Source organism: Rhinichthys klamathensis, unplaced genomic scaffold, assembly GCF_029890125.1.
Source record: "Rhinichthys klamathensis goyatoka isolate OS25496 unplaced genomic scaffold, OSU_Roscu_1.1 h1tg000284l_1, whole genome shotgun sequence".
Taxonomy (NCBI): domain Eukaryota; kingdom Metazoa; phylum Chordata; class Actinopteri; order Cypriniformes; family Leuciscidae; genus Rhinichthys; species Rhinichthys klamathensis.
This window is the reverse complement of record NW_026606803.1, coordinates 1-25,537: the sequence shown is the minus strand read 5'-3', so window position 1 is coordinate 25,537 and position 25,537 is coordinate 1. Positions and strand designations below refer to the sequence as shown.

Below are 25,537 nucleotides of genomic sequence, written 5' to 3'. Positions count from 1 at the left end.
AAATTTTGACATTATGTCATAATTATTACTTATTAAGACATTAGCAACTTTTTAATCTAAGTGACTTGTGCTAATTTAAAAATTTTGATCTAATAATTATTTCCATCACTTAAGACAAAAAAAAAACATGCTTTAGTAAATCATCGAAATCGAAATTATGATGTAAATTATAATTATAAAATTAAAAAGTTGAAATTCTGACAAAAAGTCCAAATTGACATGACATTAAAAAGTAATGACTGTCATAATAATTATGACTTTTTGAGCCAATTTACACTTTTAAATCTAATAATTATGACTTTTAAAAAAAAAGAAATTGCCAAATTTCGATTAACCAAAGCATAATTGTCCTATTTTGCAGTTATGGGCTTCATTCAAAACTTGAACTTTATGTTTGTTATCATTGTCTGATGAAAGTCTTTGACTGTTATGTAATAAAGTTTTGAGTGACACTTTTTACAACAAGGTTCTATTAGTTAACTAAAATAATTCTAAAGCAATTATTAATCTTACTTGATGTTAATGTCTACATTTACATCTATATTTGTATCTGTTGATGATATTATTTAATGGACCTGAGCTGACGTGAACAGCTATATTTTTATTAATGGACTGAAAAATGGATAAAACATCAGAAATGGAAGATTGTAAGTGATGAACAGGCAGACATTTGTTGATCCATACAATATATTTGATCATGTACAATATGAACCAGTACAAGATGATTGTCTGGAATAAATATCACAGCACACCTCATATATTTACAGTATAAACAAAATATTAAAAACACGTGCAAACAATAAGACGGAAAGGAAAGCGAGTAAAGAATGAGCCGATGATGTCATTTCTCTGTATGTTACGATGTTTTAAACGTTGTACAATTTACACGACAAAGTAACACTCATCATCAAACACTCGCGCGATCAGTCTGTCCAGCACAGACACCTCATTAATATGCAAATTAGGCTCATTAGAGACTGTGACATATTCATGAGGTTCTCATTCGTTTGTCATTTCAGCAGTAATGTTGTAATTACTTTAGTGTGTGTGAATAAACGACACTTCATTCTGGTGGATAAGAGCATAAAACACTTTTTTTTTTTTTTTTTAAACGTCTTGTTTTCCAGCACAAATATCTAAACATTCAAAAATGTAAAAAAAAAAAAAAAAAAGTGAGTTTGTGCTTAAAACGAGAACAAATATGTTCTTGTTTTAATCGCAAACTCACTTCATCATGAAATTGTGTTCTTGGAATATTGCAGCATCTCTCTCTTCTCTGATGATGTGGGCGGGGCTATAACCTGTCACTCACATGAGATCAGCCAATAGCAAACCACAACCGTCCAATCAACTCCCCACAGACACAATCAAGCCCCGCCCACATGTGTTCTTGTTCCAGAAGCGATTCCCTCGATATACGACACAATAGAGGAGAGAAGACAAGTGAAATCATGATGACTTTAAATATCTTCAGTCATTTTGCTTCTTCTCCAATTCTCCATGTTTCTTGATTTAAGAATGTTTGTATATTTGTGCTGGAAAACAGACAGAAATAAGAAGTGTGTATCGAAGCGCTGGAGAGTAGGACTGGATTCAGCGGGAAACTGACGCAGGAGTTGTTGAATCTTCTCTTCATGAAGTCTTCATTTTAAAGATATACAAGCCGACTGTACACACACACACACACACACACACACACTGCAGTTAGCCTGAGTTCAGATACTCCAGCGCCACTTCATAGCAGAACTTGTACTGATCCTGAAACAGACGAAACGACGGGAATTAGATCAAGTTCTGTACATGTATGCAAATTAGTACATCATTTAATTAGCTAATGCCTCATTTGCATATCAAAACATACAATTTCAATACAAATTTTCTTTGGGGAAATCTTGGTACACTTTACAATAAGCTTCATTAGTTAATGTGTTAATTAACATGAACTAACCATGAGCAATACATTTGTTACAGTATTTATTAATCTTTGTTAAAGGTGCTCTATGTAACTTTTCTTCTAAAATCAATCCTTTTTTTATTGCCTGTGTGTGAAGGGGTTGTAATCACACATTACAATGATCCACTTGTCGAGTTTTGCTATTACCTCTGAAGGCCAGTATTCCTATTTCTATGTGAAGTCTCCGGGTCGGATTTACCGTGAAATCCACCGGATGTGACGTGCATGCGCTCCCGAGCCTCTCTCCTTATATACAGTCTATTGTAGACGGTCAGGGAGTTACGTCCGGTTAAAGGCGCACGTGTTTCGGCTTATATCTCAGTCAATCTTTGATCAATATTCCCAAGACTCGAATCGTTCGTAGTGCTGGACGGGGCCTTTCGAACGAGCCCACCCCCGAGGTCCACCACACCCGGCTCCCCGAGTTATAGCCGTTGGAAATCGGGGGTCCCAGCGAACGGCGATCCGGTAGGGGGGCGTCCCCGAGGCCCGCCACTCTAGCGTTCGGGCAAGGGTTCCCCTGGGACCTCCTCCCCCGAATTTGAGCTCTACTGGGTCTTTGTGTTCCGGAGATACGAGCGATTTTCTTCTGAGATCGTGACGTCACCGGCGTCCGCAATTTTGCAGCGCGCCCGATGGTTTTCTGCTAATATCTCCGCGAAAACACCTCCAAAAACTATGGAACTTATATGGTTCTTTTCAGCTCGACTAGATGGTCCCAACGAGCTCGGTGCTCGCCGAATCCGTCTAGTGTTCGCCGAGATATTTGCGTAATAGACGGTATTGTCTATGAGTTCGAGCACGAGCGCTCTTGTAAAATTTGGTTGCAATCTGAAACATCACCACTAGAGGCGCTAAAAGTTACATAGAGCACCTTTAATGTTAGTTATTAAAAATACAGCTGTTCATTGTTTGTTCATGTTAGTTCACAGTGCAGTAACTAATGTTAACAAGCTTTTAATAATGTATTAGTAAATGTTGAAATTAACATGAAAGGAGATTAATAAGTGCAGTTCATTATTAGTTGAAGGTAGTTAACTAATGTTAAGTAATGAAGCTTATTGTGAAGTGTTACCGGAATGTAAATGTGACCAGTGGATTGGGGAAAGTATGGTGAAGTCTATTAGTCACGTTTACTCTATTTTAATATAATTTTACATAATATAAATGTAAATTTTAGTAACATTTATGAATCTGATCTCACTGGAGAAGCTTTTTAACTTCCACAAGGGCGACTCGATAGTTCTGAACAAAACAATTATCGAGTCACAATATATCGCAATACAAGAATGCAATAATGTATAATGTATAATTCACCCAAAATAATAATTACTGTGTGAGTAAAAATTCCAGTTTACAGAGTTTTAGTGTCAGTACTACATTAAACTACAATATAATAATGTAATGTGAGTCCTGATAAAGCCAAATGTCTGATGTTACCAGTAATAATGTCCTACATTATATTAAATATATCTAGTCAGTGAAAGAGTTCAAGCATATTCGTCTAAAATAATTCAGTATTTTCAGCTTCAGAATCATGAATATTGTTATTCTGGTGTCTCTATTGTCCTGCGTTGGGTTTCAGTACTGAGTCCAAGTCTATTCATTTACACACACAATGTGAAACCAAATTTAGCCATTTAATAAACTGTACATTTTGTGTTAATATGTCATATGTCTGGGAGTATCGCAGTGATACCGTATCGTGAGACGTGACATGAACAACTAACCGTATCACTATTGGATCTGTGCATTCGCTCTTAAAGTGACAGTATCCTAATAAACCTGATGCCGTCTGTGTCATTAATGTTAGAGGTTATGGTTATCACTATTACAGCTGGGTTGAACATATTTAAATCAGTTCTCATTTGATTGATTCCTGGATGCATTAGATGGAGCGGTACCAGAAGGTCCACCATGTTGGGCTTGTTGTTGCGCAGTGTTTTGACGGCGTGAAACACATCGACGGATCGCTGGTGTCGAAGCATCTCACTCACGATACTGATGGCACAGAACGTCCCACTGCGCCCGCCACCGTTCCTGCGACACACACACACACACACACACACACACACACACACACACACACACACACACACACACACACACACACACACACACACACACACACACACACACACACACACACGCGGTCAGAACACAGCAGATCGCACGACATATTACTGATCAGAGTCACTGAAATTCAGCGTTTCATCACACTCTAAAAAATGCTGGGTTGTTTCAACCCAAAATTGGGTCAAATATGGACAAACCCAAATGTTGGGTTTAAAATGTAATTAAAAAATGTACAGTTGAAAGTGAAAGTTGAAGTTGGGTTAAAATTCTAAATTACATTTTAACCCAACATTTGGGTTTGTCCATATTTGACCCAATTTTGGGTTGAAACAACCCAGCATTTTTTTTGAGTGCAGGAACACCTCATACACTCATAAAGAAAAATGTCAGTGTTTTTGTGGAAAGTGTGTTCAACACTGATAATAATCATAAATGTTTCTTGAGCATCAGATCCTCATATTAGAGTGATTTCTGAAGGATCATGTGACACTGAAGACTGGAGTAATGATGCTGAAAATACAGCTTTGATCACAGGAATAAATTACACTTTACTGTATATTCACATAGAAAACTGCTGATTTACATTACAATAATATTTCACTATTTTTAAGGTATTTTTGATCAGCATTGGTGAGCAGAAGAGACTTCTTTCAAAAACATTAAAACATCTTAAATATTAAAAACGTGTATGAACCGCATGAGTTCAGTAAACATGGTTTGTGCCGAAGTCTGTGTTTCAGACGCATATTAATGTATTACGTCTTTACAACAGCAACCATAACTGGAGTGACTGTGTAAATATATAAATACAGATACACTAGCGCTTAAAAGTTTGGAATAATTATGATTTAATGTTTCTGAGAGAGTCTCTTCTGCTCACCAAAGCTGCGTTTATTTGATCAAAAATAGTGTAGAAAATGTGAAATATTATTGTAATCAAATGTAAATCAGCTGTTTTCTATGTGAATATACAGTAAAGTGTAATTTATTCCTGTGATTTTCAGCATCATTACTCCAGTCTTCAGTGTCACATGATCCTTCAGAAATCACTCTAACATGATGATCTGATGCTCAAGACACATTTATGATTATTATCAGTGTTGAACACATTTTTTATGATGCATTACCATTCATAAATGTGGGGTAAGAAAGAAAAAAAATGATCAAAAGTGACATTAAAGACATTTATAATGTTACAACAGATTCTATTTCAGATAAATGCTGATCTTTTGAACTTTCTATTCATCAAAGAATCCTGAACAAATAAAATGTGTCAGTTTCCACTTAAATATGAACTGTTTTACATTGGAATAATATTTCACTGTTTTAAACAAATAATCAGGAGACTTTTTTTCTTTGTTTTTTAATAAGTCTGTATGGTGAAGGCACTCAGTCTAATAATGGGAGTGTGTGTTGTAGTGTCCTGTGGATGTGATGTGAGTGCAGTGTCTGTGTTCGGCCACTCGGTGGCGCTGTTTCTCTTCACACCAGATCAAGTCCATCAAACCTTCAGACACGAGGAAGGAAAGCACTGATGATCGATGAGCAGTTACTGCTGTGATCAGAGAGCATTATGGGGGATTGTGTGGATCGAGTGAGTCGAGTCTGCTTCATTTCTCTATTTCTACAGAAGCTTCACGGTAATAAACAGAATCGATGATGCAAACTTCATCAGATTCAGCTTTAAAACAGCCGTACAGAAGATCATAGAGTTATTATTTAGTTCTCATCTGACAGTGTTCACTTCAATGCAGTCTTTTATTATTCAGGAGTAAAAGTTTAGTTCATGTTGTCAATCGACGTTCCTCAGGCTTACGGTCCAAAAATCAGAAACGTATACAGTGAAAGTAAATAATTAGAAAATAAAAGTAAACAGAATAAAACTAATTAACTCATGACTTGAGCATGTAAAAAAAAAAAGCTTATTAATTTAATTAAATCATCATAAAAAAAAATAAAAAATTGTGATTTTTACCAACTTGAGTAGATGTGTGTGTGTGTGTTTTTGTTTTTGCTATTCTACTATATATTGTTTCCTCCAGTTCTGCTAAAATATGATTTTTGGGCTTTTAACTATAATTTCTGTCACATAAAAGTTGAGTAATCTACTGGTTCAATCTCCTCAGATTCTCTTCATAAACGTATGATTCGTTGTGCTCTCGAAGCCTCACGAGTTTACGGAATACTTCAAGCGAAATCGAAGAACGCAATTTCAAACTAAATCAAGACAAAACAACATTTGTTTGGAGTTTATTTTCCGACTCCGGGTGGTCAACACCTCTGAGCTCCCATTGGTCCGTGTGTTGATGATGTGATAAGTGGGTGTGGACTCCCATTGGTCCGTGTGGTGATGATGTAATAAGTGGGTGTGGACTCCCATTGGTCCGTGTGGTGATGATGTAATAAGTGGGTGTGGACTCCCATTGGCCCGTGTGGTGATGATGTGATAAGTGGGTGTGGACTCCCATTGGTCCGTGTGTTGATGATGTAATAAGTGGGTGTGGACTCCCATTGGTCCGTGTGGTGATGTAATAAGTAGGCGTGGCTCGGAGGCTCCGCCCTCTTCGAGGTGTAAATCTTCATGTCTTGTGTTCAGTCGGTCGAGGTCAGATGAACATGAACACACTGAGAGACGCTTTATAATAGAGACTGAAGCTGACGCTGGTTTTCATGTTTAATACTGTAAAGCTGATGATTTAAAGCATCTACTGTAGAAATAAACGTGATGTGCAAAACACGTCCACTCCTCTATGATCAGATGCTTTCTGAACGGCTCTGTTGTGTGTTCATACGTCACTCACAGACAGTGGACGACCGTGCGCCCCTCTCCGCCGTCGTACTCCTCCTGCCACTTGTCCACCTGATGGATGAGCTTCAGGAACGAGCGCTTGGAGACGGGAGTGTCCCGGTACATCGGCCAGCCCAGAAACTGGAACTGCTGGACCATCCGGTACCCGTCCTGAGGCTGAACACACACACACACACACACACACACACACACACACACACACACACACACACACACACACACACACACACACACACACACACACACACACACACACACACACGCGCGATTATTTTCCTCATATTCTCCATTGTTGCGGCTCCTCTCTTCCCAGTCTGTCAGTAACGCTCTGTTTACTTCCTGTCTCTATGAAGCCCCTCCTCCTGAAAAGCACACTGTGCTCTGATTGGTCGGCTGGAGCAGTGTGTTGTGATTGGTTGAGTGTTTTGTCAGAAGTGGGAAGGAGTGTCGCGTACAAATAGTTTATCATGGTAAACATAATGTCCTCCACAATTACTGCACTGATGTCATGATGAATGAGAGGTGACTATGTGGCGGGTCGTGTTGAGGTCAAGGTCAGATCGGGGTCAGGGGTCAAAGAGGTCGGGGTCAGGGGTCACGCGGATTGGGTCACTGGTTAATTCTGCATCAGTTCATCTGATGTTACAGGTGAGGATTCAGACATTTTAAGCAGATAAACTGACACACAGGAAGTCGACATAGCTCAGCTCAGTGTGTGTGTGAGTGAGTGTGTGTGAGTATGTGTGAGTATATGTATGTGTTAGTGAGTGTGCGCACGCGTGTGTGTGTGTCTGTGAGTGAGTGAGTGAGTGTGTGTCTGTGAGTGAGTGTGTGTCTGTGTGTGTGTGTGTGTGTGTGAGTGAGTGAGTGTGAGTGTGTGTCTGTGAGTGAGTGTGTGTCTGTGTGTGTGTGTGTGTGTGTGTGTGTCTGTGAGTGAGTGAGTGAGTGTGAGTGTGTGTCTGTGAGTGAGTGTGTGTCTGTGAGTGAGTGTGTGTCTGTGTGTGTGTCTGTGAGTGAGTGTGTGTCTGTGAGTGAGTGAGTGAGTGCAAGGGGTGTGTGTCTGTGAGTGTGTGTGTGTCTGTGTGTGTGTGTGTGTGGTGGTCACACACCCGTGCAGCGTTGTATATGCGGAAGATCCTGCTGATAATGTCCTCCTCCAGATCAGCGGAGACGAACTCGACCTGCAGCGGCCCGTGCCGATGCACACCGTTCTCAGGCCAGTACTGTGGACACAACTACACACACACACACACACACACACACACACACACACACACACACACACACACACACACACACACACACACACACACACACACTCAGTGTAAGCACTTCTCTTCTCTATTATTTTGGTTACATGCACAGAAAAGGCACAAACACATCTTCCCAGCACTATAAACAACATTGAATATGAATTGACAGACACTTTGAGTGTGAGTGTGAGTGTGTGTGAGTGTGTCCCTGTATGAGTGTGTGCGTGTGTTTGTGTGTGTACACCGTTCACGTTTATTATCCATTCAAATCTCCCGTTATCCTCACTCTCTTGCTGCCATTGTGTAGCGCTTTGTGAAGGAATACGTGATGAAAAGGAGTTTGTGTTCATCTGTGGTGTGTGACACATCGTCTCGCTCGGCGTTTGAAGTGTGTGTGTGTGTGTGTGTGTGTGTGTGTCTGCTCAGCAAAAACATCCACTTCTCACACACACAAATATTTTGTTATACAGGTGCATATAAACTAAATTATTAGATATCAATGAATCAGTTCAAAAGTGTCTGTTTCAATGAATCGATTCAAAACTCTGATTCAAAAACTGTTTGCGTCATTAATGTTCATGTGTCCTAATGTACTAAAATGTTAAGTATAAATATCATTAGGTAATGTTGTTTACAAATAGATTTTGTTATTCGGTGCATAAAAAAGAAAATAAGAGAATAGAGTCTTTCATTTGAACTTCAGCAGAAAAAGAGTCGGTAAGTTTGATTCATTTCAGAGAATCAGTTCAAACTGCCTGTTTCAATGAATCGATTCAAATCTCTGAATAATAATTGTTCATATGTTTTTTCATGCATTAAAATGTTTAGTGTAAATATCTGTACAACGTATTGGTGCACATAAATGAGAACTATTAAATATGATTGTTTCTTTTGTGTAAAAACCATGCCTGGATTATTTGATGCTGTACTTCTTAAACATGTTGAATGTGGAGTGTGTGTGAAATGTTGGTTCTTCTGATCACTCTGAGGTCAGTTAAGAGCAAACACAGGATGAGTGTGAGACAGATCTGTGTGTGTGTGTGTGTGTTTGCTGAGGGCTTTATGGGCTTTACACTCTCATGCGCTTTGATCCGGGGCTGTTCTGACAGAGCCTGAGGCTTCCGTCCCTACAGACACACACATGAATCTCAATCACTGTCTCACACACACACACTTCCCTCCGTGAGCGACCCGTCACCGTTCATTATTTATCATTCTGTCAGAATACTTCCTCACGGCCCACCATCCCTTGCTCCTCATTCTAAAAAATCTTGGGTTCTTTTTTCTACCCAAATCCTGGGTTGAGCCTTTTGGGTAAATTTTTTGGGTTATTTTTCCAGTGTTTCGGTAGTTTTTGTGTTAACCAGCTCATGGGTCAGACGTAACAACCCAGTGTTTGGGTAGTTTTTGTGTTAACCAGCTCATGGGTCAGACGTAACAACCCAGTGTTTGGGTAGTTTTTGTGTTACCCAGATCCTGGGTCAGAACTAACAACTCAATGTTTGGGTAGTTTTTGTGTTACCCAGATCCTGGGTCAGACGTAACAACCCAGTGTTTGGGTAGTTTTTGTGTTACCCACCTCCTGGGTTAGACGTAACAACCCAATGTTTGGGTAGCTTTTGTGTTAACCACCTCCTGGGTCAGACGTAACAACCCAGTGTTTCGGTAGTTTTTGTGTTACCCACCTCCTGGGTCAGACGTAACAACCCAATGTTTGGGTAGATTTTGTGTTCCCCACCTCCTGGGTCAGACCTAACAACCCAGTGTTTGGGTAGTTTTTGTGTAACCCACCTCTTGGATCAGACCTAACAACCCAATGTTTCGGTAGTTTTTGTGTTCGCCAGATCCTGGGTCAGACGTAACAACCCAGTGTTTTGGTAGTTTTTGTGTTACCCACCTCCTGGGTCAGACGTAACAACCCAGTGTTTCGGTAGTTTTTGTGTAACCCACCTCCTGGGTCAGACGTAACAACCCAATGTTTGGGTAGTTTTTGTGTAACCCAGATCCTGGGTCAGACGTAACAACCCAATGTTTGGGTAGTTTTTGTGTAACCCAGATCCTGGGTCAGACGTAACAACCCAGTGTTTGGGTAGTTTTTGTGTAACCCACCTCTTGGATCAGACCTAACAACCCAATGTTTGGGTAGATTTTGTGTTCGCCAGATCCTGGGTCAGACGTAACAACCCAGTGTTTCGGTAGTTTTTGTGTTACCCACCTCCTGGGTCAGACGTAACAACCCAGTGTTTCGGTAGTTTTTGTGTAACCCACCTCCTGGGTCAGACGTAACAACCCAATGTTTGGGTAGTTTTGGTGTAACCCAGATCCTGGGTCAGACGTAACAACCCAATGTTTGGGTAGTTTTTGTGTAACCCAGATCCTGGGTCAGACGTAACAACCCAGTGTTTGGGTAGTTTTTGTGTAACCCACCTCCTGGATCAGACCTAACAACCCAATGTTTCGGTAGTTTTTGTGTAACCCACCTCCTGGGTCAGACGTAACAACCCAATGTTTGGGTAGTTTTTGTGTAACCCAGATCCTGGGTCAGACGTAACAACCCAATGTTTGGGTAGTTTTTGTGTAACCCAGATCCTGGGTCAGACGTAACAACCCAGTGTTTGGGTAGTTTTTGTGTAACCCAGATCCTGGGTCAGACGTAACAACCCAGTGTTTGGGTAGTTTTTGTGTAACCCACCTCCTGGATCAGACCTAACAACCCAATGTTTCGGTAGTTTTTGTGTAACCCACCTCCTGGGTCAGACGTAACAACCCAATGTTTGGGTAGTTTTTGTGTAACCCAGATCCTGGGTCAGACGTAACAACCCAATGTTTGGGTAGTTTTTGTGTAACCCAGATCCTGGGTCAGACGTAACAACCCAGTGTTTGGGTAGTTTTTGTGTAACCCAGATCCTGGGTCAGACGTAACAACCCAGTGTTTGGGTAGTTTTTGTGTAACCCACCTCCTGGATCAGACCTAACAACCCAATGTTTGGGTAGATTTTGTGTTCGCCAGATCCTGGGTCAGACGTAACAACCCAGTGTTTGGGTAGTTTTTGTGTAACCCAGATCCTGGGTCAGACGTAACAACCCAGTGTTTGGGTAGTTTTTGTGTAACCCACCTCCTGGGTCAGACGTAACAACCCAGTGTTTGGGTAGTTTTTGTGTAACCCACCTCCTGGGTCAGACGTAACAACCCAGTGTTTGGGTAGTTTTTGTGTAACCCACCTCCTGGGTCAGACGTAACAACCCAGTGTTTGGGTAGTTTTTGTGTAACCCACCTCCTGGGTCAGACGTAACAACCCAGTGTTTGGGTAGTTTTTGTGTTACCCACCTCCTGGGTCAGACGTAACAACCCAGTGTTTGGGTAGTTTTTGTGTTACCCACCTCCTGGGTCAGACCTAACAACCCAATGTTTGGGTAGTTTTTGTGTTACCCACCTCCTGGGTCAGACGTAACAACCCAGTGTTTGGTTAGTTTTTGTGTTACCCAGATCCTGGGTCAGACCTAACAACCCAATGTTTGGGTAGTTTTTGTGTAACCCGGCTCCTGGGTCAGACGTAACAACCCAATGTTTGGGTAGTTTTTGTGGTACCCACCTCCTGGGTCAGACGTAACAACCCAATGTTTGGGTAGTTTTTGTGGTACCCACCTCCTGGGTCAGACGTAACAACCCAATGTTTGGGTAGTTTTTGTGTAACCCGGCTCCTGGGTCAGACGTAACAACCCAATGTTTGGGTAGTTTTTGTGGTACCCACCTCCTGGGTCAGACGTAACAACCAAGTGTTTGGGTAGTTCAGACGTTACAACCCAGGGATTGAGTTATTTATTGTGGGCTTTTTGGACCTCTTCAGGAGAGTGAAGTGCAGCTCCATCAAATTGGTGCGTGTCTTCAGTAAAATACAGGTTTGTGTACATTTTATTTGATCTATGAATACGTTTTTGTTCTGTATATCGTTTAATTTTATGCAAAGCAACATACAGTGGCGCGATGTGAGTCACAAGTGTTGCGTCGATCTGTTCGCGTGATGAAAACGCCTGATGCCTTGCATAACATTTTATGATTAAATAAAAAAAAAGATACAGAATATAAATACTTAGGATGTTAAAATATGTTGTCATAACTGTACACTGATTGTTTATGGACCGGTTATGGAGTCACAGCATATTTCTGCTACGAGTGAAACGCAGGGCGGCGGTCTGAAGTTATAAGTTCCTCCGCTGAACACGACACAAGCTCCGGCACGAGATCCAGAGACGTTACAGAGGAACCCACAACAGAGACGGGTCAACTACACTCGAATTACTTCTAAACCTTTCATTTTTACTTCTAATATTTGTTAAACAAGCTTAAATGTATGCAATATGTATTCAAAACTATATAAAATATGCTATACTCTAAAATATGATAAAAAACGTATGATATGATACGTAAACATTAATTCATGTATGAAGTAAAAAAAGAAAAGAAGAAGTTACTGTAGTACTATGGTAAAAATGAATTAACCCAGTATGCTGGGTTAAATAAACATTAATTAAACCAACATGTGTTATGTCCTATATTTACTCAGCCATTGGGTTGAAAACAACAGTGAACCAATCAGATGCTTTTGACACGCATACCGTATTCTCTGGAAATCATGTTGCGTGTTTATCCTCCAGACGTTCAGACTGACCTGAGCGGGATCCACGTCGTTCAGCATGACGATAGACGTGCAGTGATAGTCCAGAACCAGCCGCCAGAAATCCTTCACTGTGTTCGGCAAAGGATGCTGGGTAACGATGAACGCCGACGGCTGCTTGTAGCTCTGAGAGAGAAACACAACAGAGAGGTGAGATTGACATTCCCTGAGAATCGAACCCATGGCCTTGGAGTTGCGAGCGCCATGATCTACTGTTTGAAACTGCATTAAAGGGGACATATCATGAAAATCTGACTTTTCCCGTGTGTAAGTGCTGTAATCGGGCTCTTCTGAACGGAGGCGGAGCTAACGCTCATTTGCATTTAAAGGGACACACACTAAAACGGCGCATTTTTGCTCACAAATTTGACAAGCTATAATAAATTATTTCACACACATTCTGGGAACACCAGAGATTTATATTACATATTGTGAAAAGGGGCGTAATATGTCACCTTTAAAATAATGAGGGTTAAATGTTAATTGAGACAGAATTCATGATTTTCCTTATGCTTTCGAGGTGAAATGTGACCCTGGATCACAAACCCAGTCTCGAGTCGCACGGGTGTATCTGTGGCAATAGCCAACTATACATTGTATGGGTCAAAATGATCGATTTTTCTTTTATGCCAAAAATCAATAGGATATTAAGTAAAGATCATGTTCCATGAAGATATTTTTTAAATTTCCTACCATAAATGTATAAAAAAATATTTTTATGAGTGGATGCAGCACAATCGCGAACAGAAATGCACAACTTTAAAAGGCGATTTTCTCATGTTTAGATTTTTTTGCACCTTCAGATTCCAGATTTTCTAATAGTTGTATCGGCCAAATATGGTCCTATCCTAACACACCACACATCAATGGAAAGCTTATTTATCCAGCTTGCAGATTATGTATAAATCATAATTTCATTGCCGTACGTCCATGAGCGCGGCGTTGATGTAGTTGCTGCTCTCGCCGTCGATGGTGATGAGGAAGGGCAGGCATCGGTCGGGAGGAAGAACATCCATGCAGCGATTCTTCTCATGGTTACGCGGGAGCAGAGCGATGCTGCAGTCCTCCACACGCAGCGTCGGCGTCACCATGTTCAGAGTCTGTCAACACACACACACACACACACACACACACACACACACACACACACACACACACACACACACACACACACACACACACACACACACACACACACACAGACAGGCATGGATGCACACACACAGACACGCATGGACGCACACACACACACACACACACACACACACAGAGACACACATGGACACACACACACACACACACACACACACAGACACGCATGCACACGCACACACAAACACGAACAGACACACACACACACACGAACAGACACACACACACAGACACGCACACACACACACACACACACAGACACGCATGGACGCACACACACACACACACACACAGACACGCACACACACACACGCACACACACACACACACACACACACACACACACACACACACACACACACACACACACACACGCATGGACGCACACACACACACACACACATACACACACACACACATTAACGGTGAACTGTGTATACTGACCAATAGTTAAATTTTTTTATTTTTTTATTAAAAGTGCTCCTGTCAACAATTATCAACAATTGTGGTCAACAAAACAAAATTATATTGAATTATAACTAGATAAGTAAAGTTAGAGATAGATGGTTGGTTGGATGGATGGATGGATGGAAGGATGGATGGATGGATGGATGGATAGATAGATAGATAGATAGATAGATAGATAGATAGATAGATAGATAGATAGATAGATAGATAGATAGATAGATAGATAGATAGATAGATAGATAGATAGATAGATAGATGGATGGATGGTGGATGGATGGATGGATGTATGGATGATGTATGGATGGATAGATGAAGGATGGATGGATGGACGGATAGATAGATAGATAGATAGATATATGGAGGGATAGATAGATAGATAGATATATGGAGGGATAGATAGATAGATAGATAGATATATGGAGGGATAGATAGATAGATGGATAAGAAAAGAAACCTGCTGTAGAAACAGAGTTTGTGGTTTGAACAGAAGAATAAACTGATATTCTCTGTGTCCATCAGTGCCTAATATCTAATAATGCTGATGATGTATTTATAAAACGGCTGAAACTGATTCAGTCTCTCAGCAGAATATTGCGATATGTGATATTCACATCACACATGGATACAAACGCTCATATTTCCCCTTTTTCCCACCAGAGTACTTTGTAAAATCAAATCAAAGCAGCCGAATCACAGTAACACACTCTTTCATATCTTCAGCTCGCACACCGGGTACAAACAATACATGAGCCGTGAAATGGCGTTTTTAGTAAAGATAAGAGCAGTTAGAGCTCGAGCCGTCTCTCACCCTGAACTCCTCTTTGATTGGACTGGAGTTGGTCTGAGGGTCCAATCGGTTCATGTCGTAGTAAACAGAGCGAAGCTGATTGGCTGGGATTGTGGTGTCGCCGCAAAGACACGCCTCCAAAATGGCATCGTGGATAAAGACGTACTGTTCCTGAGAAATGAGCAAGAACATGTTTAAAGGAGATTTACTCGAGTCAAAACTAAAGTTATTTCTTTTTTTCCTTTCTATTTTATTTAATAATTTATGTATTATCCGTTTAAATGTCAATACTCGTACAAAGTCAATTGTTCTACTCATTGTTCATTTCAAATGTCAGTATTTATGTTAATTGTTGTTACTTGCAACAACATCTGTAAGGATTCGAACATTTGGCCTCAGAAATGATCTATTTATTATTATAATTATTAATCTTCAAAGAAGTAATAAATGACGCTCTAAATCGGTCAAAAGTGACAGTAAAGACATGTATGTTACAAAAGATTCTATTTTCAATAAATGCTGTTCTTTTGAACTTTCAATGTTAGATAATAATATTTGATAATAATCATAAATGTGTCTTGAGCATCAGATCCTCATATTAGAGTGATTTCTGAAGGATCATGTGACACTGAAGACTGGAGTAATGATGCTGAAAATCTACATTACACTTTATATATTCACATAGAAAACAGCTGATTTACATTATTGATTATTGATATGATATTTTGATCCGGCTTGGTGAGGCTTCCTTCAACAGCATTAAAACATCTCACTGAGCCCAAAACTCGTGCACGTCACACACACACACACCCACACACACCCCCCCCACACACACACACACACACACACACGTCTGTGTAAATGAGTGTGTGCAGCTAATGCGCGGTTTGCTCATCGCTGAGCCGGTTCCACGTCTCTCAACATCCTTCGTCTGTTTTGTATTCATGGAATTTGTCAGCGTTGAAAATGCAGATGCCACTGTGATTGCACTCATTTGTTTCACGAGGGATTTCGCCGGCGTGAGGCAGAAACAACATCAAACTTTATTAGCAGGGAATCATCAAAGCATCTCACTTTTCAGATCGCAAGCTTTCGCCTCAGCGACTCGAGCCGTTTGATGGAAATCACTGCTGAAGTGACATTTCCAAACCATCTTGGCCTGTCACTGGTGACTAGATTGTGAGGACGGGGTCATTGCGTCGCTGATTAGGCTCTGCTGTGACCTTTGACCTTTCGGTGCCTGAGAACGAATAGCTCCTCTAATGAGCGAACGCTCACCATCGTCCTCACAAATGATCAGTGACGGTTCAAACGAGCGTGTAAGAAGGTAACAAGTTCCCGTAGGGCGAGAGAGCGTGCCAAAACACCTGTGAGGGAAACACACACACACACACACACACACACACACGCCTCTGAAGGTCACTGAACTTAAGGAGGATGAATCAGGCAAACGTTCCCAAATACCAATCCAGACGTCATCTATGAATCATGTCATCTCTTCGCAAAGGTTTTTTTTTTGTCAATGAAAGGAATGTACTATATTTTAGTTTGATAATGTTTTTTATTTAATATTTTGTATTTTTTAAACACTAAATTATATTTATACGCTGTATTTATAATCCATTTATTCACTTTTTTACAGCGTAGACCTAAAAAAATTCATTTCCAACTTAATATTTGGTGTTTTTAGGGGATTTTATGGTACTAACTTATATTTATGCCTTTTTCGTAATCCATTTATACACTTTTTGAGCATAGACCTGTTTCATTTCCAACTTTCCAAACTGTGGTGAATCTTGAATGCTTTAGAGCGACAGACTGAAGTTTGATCTCTGTTTAAAGACGACACTCGGCAGATTATTGCTGAAGTGGAAAAAGTTTTAAAAAGTGAACTTAAAAAAAGTTACAGAATTTTACGTTTATTGTTATGAAAAATGCACAAAAATACTATTTTCAATTTTTATATGAAATAAGTATTTTAAAAAACCTGTTTTACTCTAAAACTGCGAGAAAATCAAAGGCATAAACCTAAGCCAGCTGTGCTCCAGATGTGAGTCTGATCTCTCAGTGAATGATCTTCCAGTGAGATGTTGTTCGGCTGCAGTTCCAAACGCTTCCACTAGAGGAAACTCGTCTCTCATTCATTTCCAATGCGCTCGTTTCTGACCGCGAGGAGCACAAGTGACTATTGCTTACAGGACCGTTTAACCTGTTCACATCATGTTCATGCATTTGTGTGTGTGTGTGTTCACACAGCAAGTGCCAAAACCTTTACCAAGTTTCGTACCATTCCGATGAAGTAAAAAAAAAGAAGTAAAATATTAAACGCAATGGCCCTCATTTATCAAAAGTGCGTACACCAAATTTCCAGCGTAGGCTACACCTGGCGTACACCCAAACCCACGGTGACTTTGAGATTTATCAATATGGACGTTGGCGTACGGCACGCTCAAATCCTACGCCAGCTCAGGAGGTGGTGTACGCACGTTTTGAGTTAGTGCGGAAATGCGCAGAAAAACAATTCCTAACACCACAAAACGCACTGACAAACTGCAAGACATGATAATATGACCAACAACAACAACATAGTAATTATAAACTTCAGTGTTTATTTTTGTGCAACATGGACTTCAATGTTTAATTTGTGTGACTTTACCAAAGCATTTGATTTGTAGCCATATGTATTCCTTCAGTTGCGAGCCTGTGTGCTTTACCCTGACGTTTCATGGTTAGGCCCGGCAGGTGCGCACGGACTGGGTTCGGTAACGAAAGGCTTTCAATGACCAACAAATAATTCAGACTGACAAAATAATAAAAAATACATTCTTCTTCTTTTAAATAATAATAATAATAATACAAATAAATAATAATAACGACGTTCTTCTTCTAAATAACAACAAGCGTCATTAATAATAAAAATCATAATAATAAGAAGAATATTACAAATTGTCATGCAATTATTAATGTGAATGAATGGTACTCCACATCACATCATCATCGTCACTATTGTACACCCCAATACATGTGACGCGATTCGAAATTGAATGCTAATTGTTTCAAAAGACGTGCCGTAAAATATTGCATTGTGATAGGTCATTTCGGCTCCACGTCGGAGAAGTTTCTCTTCTGTGCCGTCTTCCGTGTGTCCATGGCGTAAAATGAGGGCGTGGGGGAAGCGGAGACTTGAATATATAGGGGCGTGTTATTCTAATGACGATCGTTTTCAGCCGCGGGATTTATCAAGGGCAGGCGCATGCGTACACCTGGATTTCAAAGGTACGCACAGCTTCATAAATCAGGCGGTGAGAGGAGTGTAAGCATAATCTAACGCCAACATATACGCCCGTTTCTACGGAAGAATGATAAATGAGGGCCATTGTGAGCGGGATTACAGTGAGATCTTCATCACAAGGATACAGAAACCCGTCAGGAGTTGTAAAAGCTGATCACGATAATCTCCTTTCCTCTCTCGAACACACTCGCGCTCTTATAAGGGGAAGTGTGTGTGTTGCTGAGATGCTAACAGGTTAAACAGCGGCGGCGTGTTCGGCATGCAGGATCAGCAGGACTCCAGCGACGTAAAGCTTTTCTGTTCTAAAAGCCTCTTTGTTCATTCATGCCTATTTTTATCTCTGTTTTTAAGGCAAGACGCCACAGGTGAAGAGAATAAAACCGAACTGCACTGCAAAAGATCATGTTTTTCCTCTTGTTTTCCAGCACAAATATCTAAACATTCAAAAATCAAGATCCATTTACTGGAAGTCCTCCTGTAGTCAATAATTTAATTCCTTAAAACTCATCTCCGATCACCATGTTTTTTTGCTAGCAAAACATGTCTTCGTGCCTTAAAATATCTTGAATGTAACTCGACACCCTCGCCTTATTTACTATGCGCGGCTCTATGAATATGCAAATGAGCCCCGCCTCCACTCACTCCCTCAGCTCAGAGATCCACTGGTTGACGATCACACGTTGATCTGATTGGTTACAAGGTCGTTTGTGACGTCAGAAACACCAGCGATTTCAAACCGTGTTTTTGAGACTGTCTTTGGTTCACTGCAGTTTTAAGGAGGAAATACTCAGCAATGCTGTCGACTTATGAACTTACACATGGTGTGTCTTAAAGCGTATTAAAAACACCATATACACACATAAACAAGCTTCAGGCAGCATTACAGGTCAGAGGTCAGATTGGATCAGAACATTAAGAACATTATCATCCAGATCCTAATAAGATGAGAAGGTGTTTACACATCAAACCCTAGAGTCAGAAACATGTGTTTATCACATCTAAACACACACACACACACTCCACCAGTCAAAAGTTTTGGATCGGTAATATTTTTGGCCGGATTGGATCAGAACATTCGGTGTGGTGTGAGCAGCAATACCTCGGTCTGGACCATGTTGACCCTGCGTGACCTCAGCTCCCGCACGCAGTTGTAGATGTCGACCACGCCCTCGCGCTCCGCCATGTCCAGCATGATGTCAATCACGATGAAGCAGCCGGTTCGCCCCGCCCCCGCGCTGTCAGCCGGCCAATCACAACACAGATCCAGGTCAACAGAGGAAAACATACAATTAAAAGCAACAATGTGGAAGCGTCTGGGATGCTAAATAAATGCTACATTCACTCACATGATGTCAGAATTTTTGTTATAATATAATATAATATCATATAAAACAATTAATATATTATAATATAATAGTATTGTATAAAGCGCTATAGAATTAAAGCTGAGTTTATAGCGCGCGGATCATGTGACTGCAGACGGTGATGATGTCATGTGACTGCAGACGGTGATGATGTCATGTGACTGCAGACGGTGATGATGTCACGTGACTGCAGACTGTGATGATGTCACGTGACTGCAGACGGTGATGATGTCACACACCTGCAGTGGACCACGATGGGCCCGGCGTTGAGCGGGGACTTGGCTTTGACCCGGCGGATGAATCCCAGGAGACCCGTGGAGTGATACGGCACGCCGTGATCCGGCCAGCCCGTGAAGTGGAACTGACTGATCTCTCGGATCTCGTGAGCTCCTCGCTGCACACACACACACAGACACGCACACACACACACACGCACATCATTACTGTGTTCAACTCAAGTTAATCTTCAATCAGAATAACAGCAACATCTCTTCTCTGATGATGTGGGCGGGGCAACCTGTCACTCACACGAGATCAGCCAATAGCAAACCACAACCATCCAATCAATTCCTCACAGACACAATCTATCTATCTATCTATCTATCTATCTATCTATCTATCTATCTATCTATCTATCTATCTATCTATCTATCTATCTATCTATCTATCTATCTATCTATCTATCTATCTATCTATCTATCTATCTATCTATCTGTCAGTCAGTCAGATATACGGCACAATAGGGAAGAAAAACTAGCGAATCTTCTCTTTCATGACTTTAAAAGCTTGAGTTGCTTTAAAGCATGAGTGTTTGTAAAGAGTGTTTGTAAAGAGTGTGTTTACGAAGAGTGTTTGTAAAGAGTGTGTTTACGAAGAGTGTTTGTAAAGAGTGTGTTTACGAAGAGTGTTTGTAAAGAGTGTTTGTAAAGAGAGTGTTTGTAAAGAGTGTTTGTAAAGAGTGTGTTTGTAAAGAGAGTGTTTGTAAAGAGTGTGTTTATGAAGAGTGTTTGTAAAGAGTGTTTGTAAAGAGTGTTTGTAAAGAGTGTGTTTGTAAAGAGAGTGTTTGTAAAGAGTGTGTTTATGAAGAGTGTTTGTAAAGAGTGTGTTTGTAAAGAGTGTGTTTGTGAAGAGTGTGTTTGTAGAGTTGTGAAGAGAGTGTTTGTAAAGAGTGTGTTTACGAAGAGTGTTTGTAAAGAGTGTGTTTGTAAAGAGTGTGTTTGTGAAGAGTGTGTTTGTGAAGAGAGTGTTTGTAAAGAGTGTGTTTACGAAGAGTGTTTGTAAAGAGTGTATTTGTAAAGAGTGTGTTTGAGAAGAGTGTGTTTGTAAAGAGTGTGTTTGTAAAGAGTGTTTGTGAAGAGTGTGTTTGAGAAGAGTGTGTTTGTGAAGAGTGTGTTTACGAAGAGTGTTTGTAAAGAGTGTATTTGTAAAGAGTGTGTTTGAGAAGAGTGTGTTTGTAAAGAGTGTGTTTGTAAAGAGTGTTTGTGAAGAGTGTGTTTACGAAGAGTGTGTTTGTAAAGAGTGTGTTTGTGAAGAGTGTTTGTGAAGAGTGTGTTTGAGAAGAGTGTGTTTGTAAAGAGAGTGTTTGTGAAGAGTGTGTTTGAGAAGAGTGTGTTTGAGAAGAGTTTTTTTTGTAAAGAGAGTGTTTGTGAAGAGTGTGTTTACGAAGAGTGTGTTTGTAAAGAGTGTGTTTACGAAGAGTGTGTTTGTAAAGAGAGTGTTTGTAAAGAGTGTGTTTGTAAAGAGTGTGTTTGTAAAGGAGTGTGTTTGTAAGAGTGTTTGTAAAGAGTGTGTTTGTAAGAGTGTGTTTGTTAAGAGTGTGTTTGTGAAGAGTGTGTTTGTAAGAGTGTGTTTGTGAAGAGTGTGTTTGTAAGAGTGTGTTTGTGAAGAGTGTGTTTGTAAAGAGTGTGTTTGTGAAGAGTGTGTTTGTAAGAGTGTGTTTGTAAAGAGTGTGTTTTAAGGGTGTTTGTAAGAGTGTGTTTGTAAGAGTGTTTGTAAGAGTGTTTGTAAGAGTGTGTTTGTGAGAGTGTTTGTAAGGTGTGTTTGTGAAGAGGTGTGTTTGTAGAGGTGTGTTTGTAAGAGTGTGTTTGTAAGGGGGTTGTGGGGGTTTGTAAGAGTGTGTTTGTAAGGTGTGTTTGTGAGGTGTGTTTGTAAGAGTGTGTTTGTGAAGGGTGTTTGTGGGTGTGTTTGTGAAGAGTGGTGTTTGTAGGTGTGTTTTGAGGGTGTGTTTGTAAGGGTGTGTTTGTAAGAGTGTGTTTGTAAGAGTGTTTGTAAGAGTGTTTGTAAGAGTGTTTTTAAGAGGGTTTGTGAAGGTGTGTTTGTGAGGTGTGTGGGGTTTGTAAGAGTGTGTTTGTAAGAGTGTGTTTGTAAGGAGTGTTTGTAAGGGTGTGTTGTGAGAGTGTGTTTGAGGTGAGTGTGTTTGTAAGGGTGTGTTTGTGAAGAGTGTGTTTGTAAGGGTGTGTTTGTAAGGAGTGTTTGTAAGAGTGTTTGTAAGAGTGGTTTGTAAGGTGTGTTTGTGAAGGGTGTGTTTGTGAGAGTGTGTTTGTGAAGGGGTGTTTGTAAGGTGGTTTGTGAGGTGTGTTTGTGAGGGTGTGTTTGTGAGGGTGGTGTTTGTGAAGGTGTGTTTGTGAGTGTGGGTGTTTGTGAGGTGTGTTTGTGAAGGGTGTTTGTGAAGGGTGGTTTGTGAGGTGTGTTTGTAAGGGGGGGTTTGTGAGGTGTGTTTGTGGTGTGTGGGTTTGTGGGGGTGTTTGTGGGTGGGGTTTGTAAGGGGGGTTGTGGGTGGGTTGTGAGTGGGGGTGTTTGTGAAGGGTGGTTTGTGAGGTGTGTTTGTAAGAGTGTGTTTGTAAGAGTGTGTTTGTAAGAGTGTGTTTGTAAGAGTGTGTTTGTAAAGAGTGTGTGTTCCTCACCTTCTCCACTGCAAACGTTCTGATCACGTATTCGGACAGAAGCTGTGTTTCGATGAGCGTGACCTTGATGTCTCTGTAGATCTCGGTGTCGTCAGGCCAGTATTTACAGCATTTCACCTGAGACACAAACAGCCTGTGATCAGAGCTCAGGTTCGAGTCCGGCTCGCGACCGCATCAAGCCACTTCTACCACATTTATATTTTATAACTGATTAAATATGGAAAGGTTTTTATTTATTTATTTATGTAATGCATGTTTATTTAAAATGAGAATGCTTTTATTGTCATTGCACAATTAACTTGCAGCACATAAATTAAATATTAGATATTTTAGAAATATTAGGGAACTCAGTATTAAATGTCAGTAAATACTGCAGTTATGAAGCAGATTTATGCTTTGCATAAAAGTGATTAAAAAAAGTTAGATATTTCACACCGTAATCATTACTTTCAAAAGTTAATTAAATATTTAAAGTATTTTTACAAACAGATTTTGGCGGTAGAATAATGATACAGGTTACAATTAATTATTTGGAGCTTCTTATAAAATAATAAAATAAAACAACACAACACAAAATAAAATAAAATGAAAATTTTTTAATAAAATAAGGTAATATTTAAGTTCACACAACTGACTCATTTTCCAAAAGAGTATTTGTAAACATTTTAAGAGTTTTTTTTTTTTTACAAACAAGAAGAATAATTAAATTAAAATAATTTAAATTAAAATATGTGTCCAAAAATGTTTACAGTAATAGGCCATATGATAGTTACAATTAACTTTTAAAGCTTCCTTAAAAGTGTTTTAATAAAATAAAATAAATAAAAAATAAAATAAATAAAATGCAAGTTAGGTATTTTTTACCTTTAATGAATGTGAGTTCACACACCTAACTAATTATTTCTATATTCGTGATATCAGCTAATAAAAAAAAGAAAAAAAAAAGATATAAAACAATTGAAGCTATAGAAATAATCTAAATAAAATAAAATGAATGCATTAAAAGCGAGAGACCAGGAAAAGTTGATGTGCAAGTGCGATCAGTTTTGATATGAAAAGATATTCGATTTCTACGCTTTCTGAATGATGCATTAATGATCATATGGACATGAAGAATCCATCGGTGTGCGCTTGAGTCCTCAGAAACGCTGGAGCGAAGCGTCTGACCTTTCGTCAGTTTCAGATGTCAGCTGATCACACGAGTGATTAACAGATGTATTGATCTAGAACTCTCCGGCTGACAGATCGATACGCTGAGGATCATGAGAGAATGATGGACTCGTCCTCGACAGCATTAGCTCTCGCTGATTCACTCGCCCACTGCTTAATCACTCACAACATCTGTAACCATAGCAACACAGGTGTCTGCGGTAACCAGGGTAACCGCAGGTAAACGATATTAATAGGTGCGTATGTTTCTGAGAAACACTTACAGCATTTGCGACCGCTTCATTTAATAACTCTAACCATCTAATAAAAGCAGGGAGAAATCGGTATGCTTTTAATTAATGTGGGTTCATTATTGTCAATAACAAAATCAAATAAAATGATATAAAATAGAATAAAATAACACAACACAAACTAAAATAAAACACGACAAAATAAAATAAATGAAATAGAATAGAATAAAATAACAACCCAACATAAAACAAAACAAAATGAAATAAAATAGAATAAAATAAAACAACACAATGCAAAAGTTTTTAATAAAATAAAATAAACTAAAATATAATATAATAAAATGAAATAAAATAGAATAAAATTAAACAACACAACACAAAATAAAATAAAATAGGATAAAATAAAACACAATGCAAAATAAAATATATATAAAAATAAAATAAATAAATAAATAAATGAAAGAGAATAGAATAGAATAAAATAACAACCCAACATAAAACAAAACAAAATGAAATAAAATAGAATAAAATAAAACAACACAACGCAAAAGTTTTTAATAAATAAAATAAAATAATAAAATAGAATAAAATTAAATAAAATAGAACAAAATTAAACAACACAACACAAAATAAAATAGGATAAAATAAAATAACACAACACAAAATAAAATATATATACAAAAAAAAAAAAAAGTAAAATAAAATAAAAGCCAGTTAGATATCACACACTAACGCATTATTCTCAGAGGCGTTTTTTACAGAGAAGTATTTCTATCTAGTATTAAAGTATTAAATCTGGTAGGCTAAATGATAATAGTTTTGATTGATTATTTAATGCATCTTTGAAAGAAAACAAATCTAATCATTAAACTCATTAAATCATCAAATGGACCGTTTACTGTAAATTTACAGCTCAATTGAATTCTGTTATTCTCCAGTTCTCACTGTGAATCTGCTTTAAAACAATCAGTACTGTGTAAAGCGCTGTAGAAATAAAGATCACATCCCGAGTCAATAAACCTGCACTTCATTAATCAACACCTGGGAAGTCTGTCAACCAATCAGAATGAAGAACTCCACCAATAGAGCGCCTGACGGGTTTCCTCGTCTCCTGACGGCTGTCGAATCTCTCAGGGATGTAATTCACACATTAATGTTCTCATTCACACATTACGCACAGATAAATGAGTTCTGCACTTCCAGATGTGACATCGATACCCAGACCGGATCAGAAGACGTCTGGAATGATCTTCAGCGTCAACTCCATTACAGTGCGTCAAACAAAACCTCATTATGTGGCAATATAATCCAGCCGGCAGAGAAACACCAGCACTAATAACTCTCACACTGGAGAGTGTTGCTTTCCAAGCCAATACTGCTTGGAAAGCAAACATGAGCACGAC

General features: G+C 39.4%; 1 protein-coding gene across 1 annotated transcript; it reads right to left on the bottom strand.

The window, feature by feature from the left end:
- Window positions 1-1,594: 1,594 nt before the first annotated feature.
- si:ch1073-391i24.1 (receptor-type tyrosine-protein phosphatase mu) lies at window positions 1,595-22,851 on the bottom strand (the record flags this gene model as incomplete). Its single annotated transcript, XM_056269612.1, has 10 exons — window positions 1,595-1,758; window positions 3,859-3,994; window positions 6,832-6,995; window positions 7,949-8,074; window positions 12,763-12,894; window positions 13,695-13,868; window positions 15,197-15,346; window positions 19,567-19,702; window positions 20,071-20,225; window positions 22,735-22,851. Coding segments are annotated over 10 exons (1,344 nt in total), but the record flags the coding sequence as incomplete, so codon positions are not given.
- Between the last annotated feature and the right edge of the window lie 2,686 nt (window positions 22,852-25,537).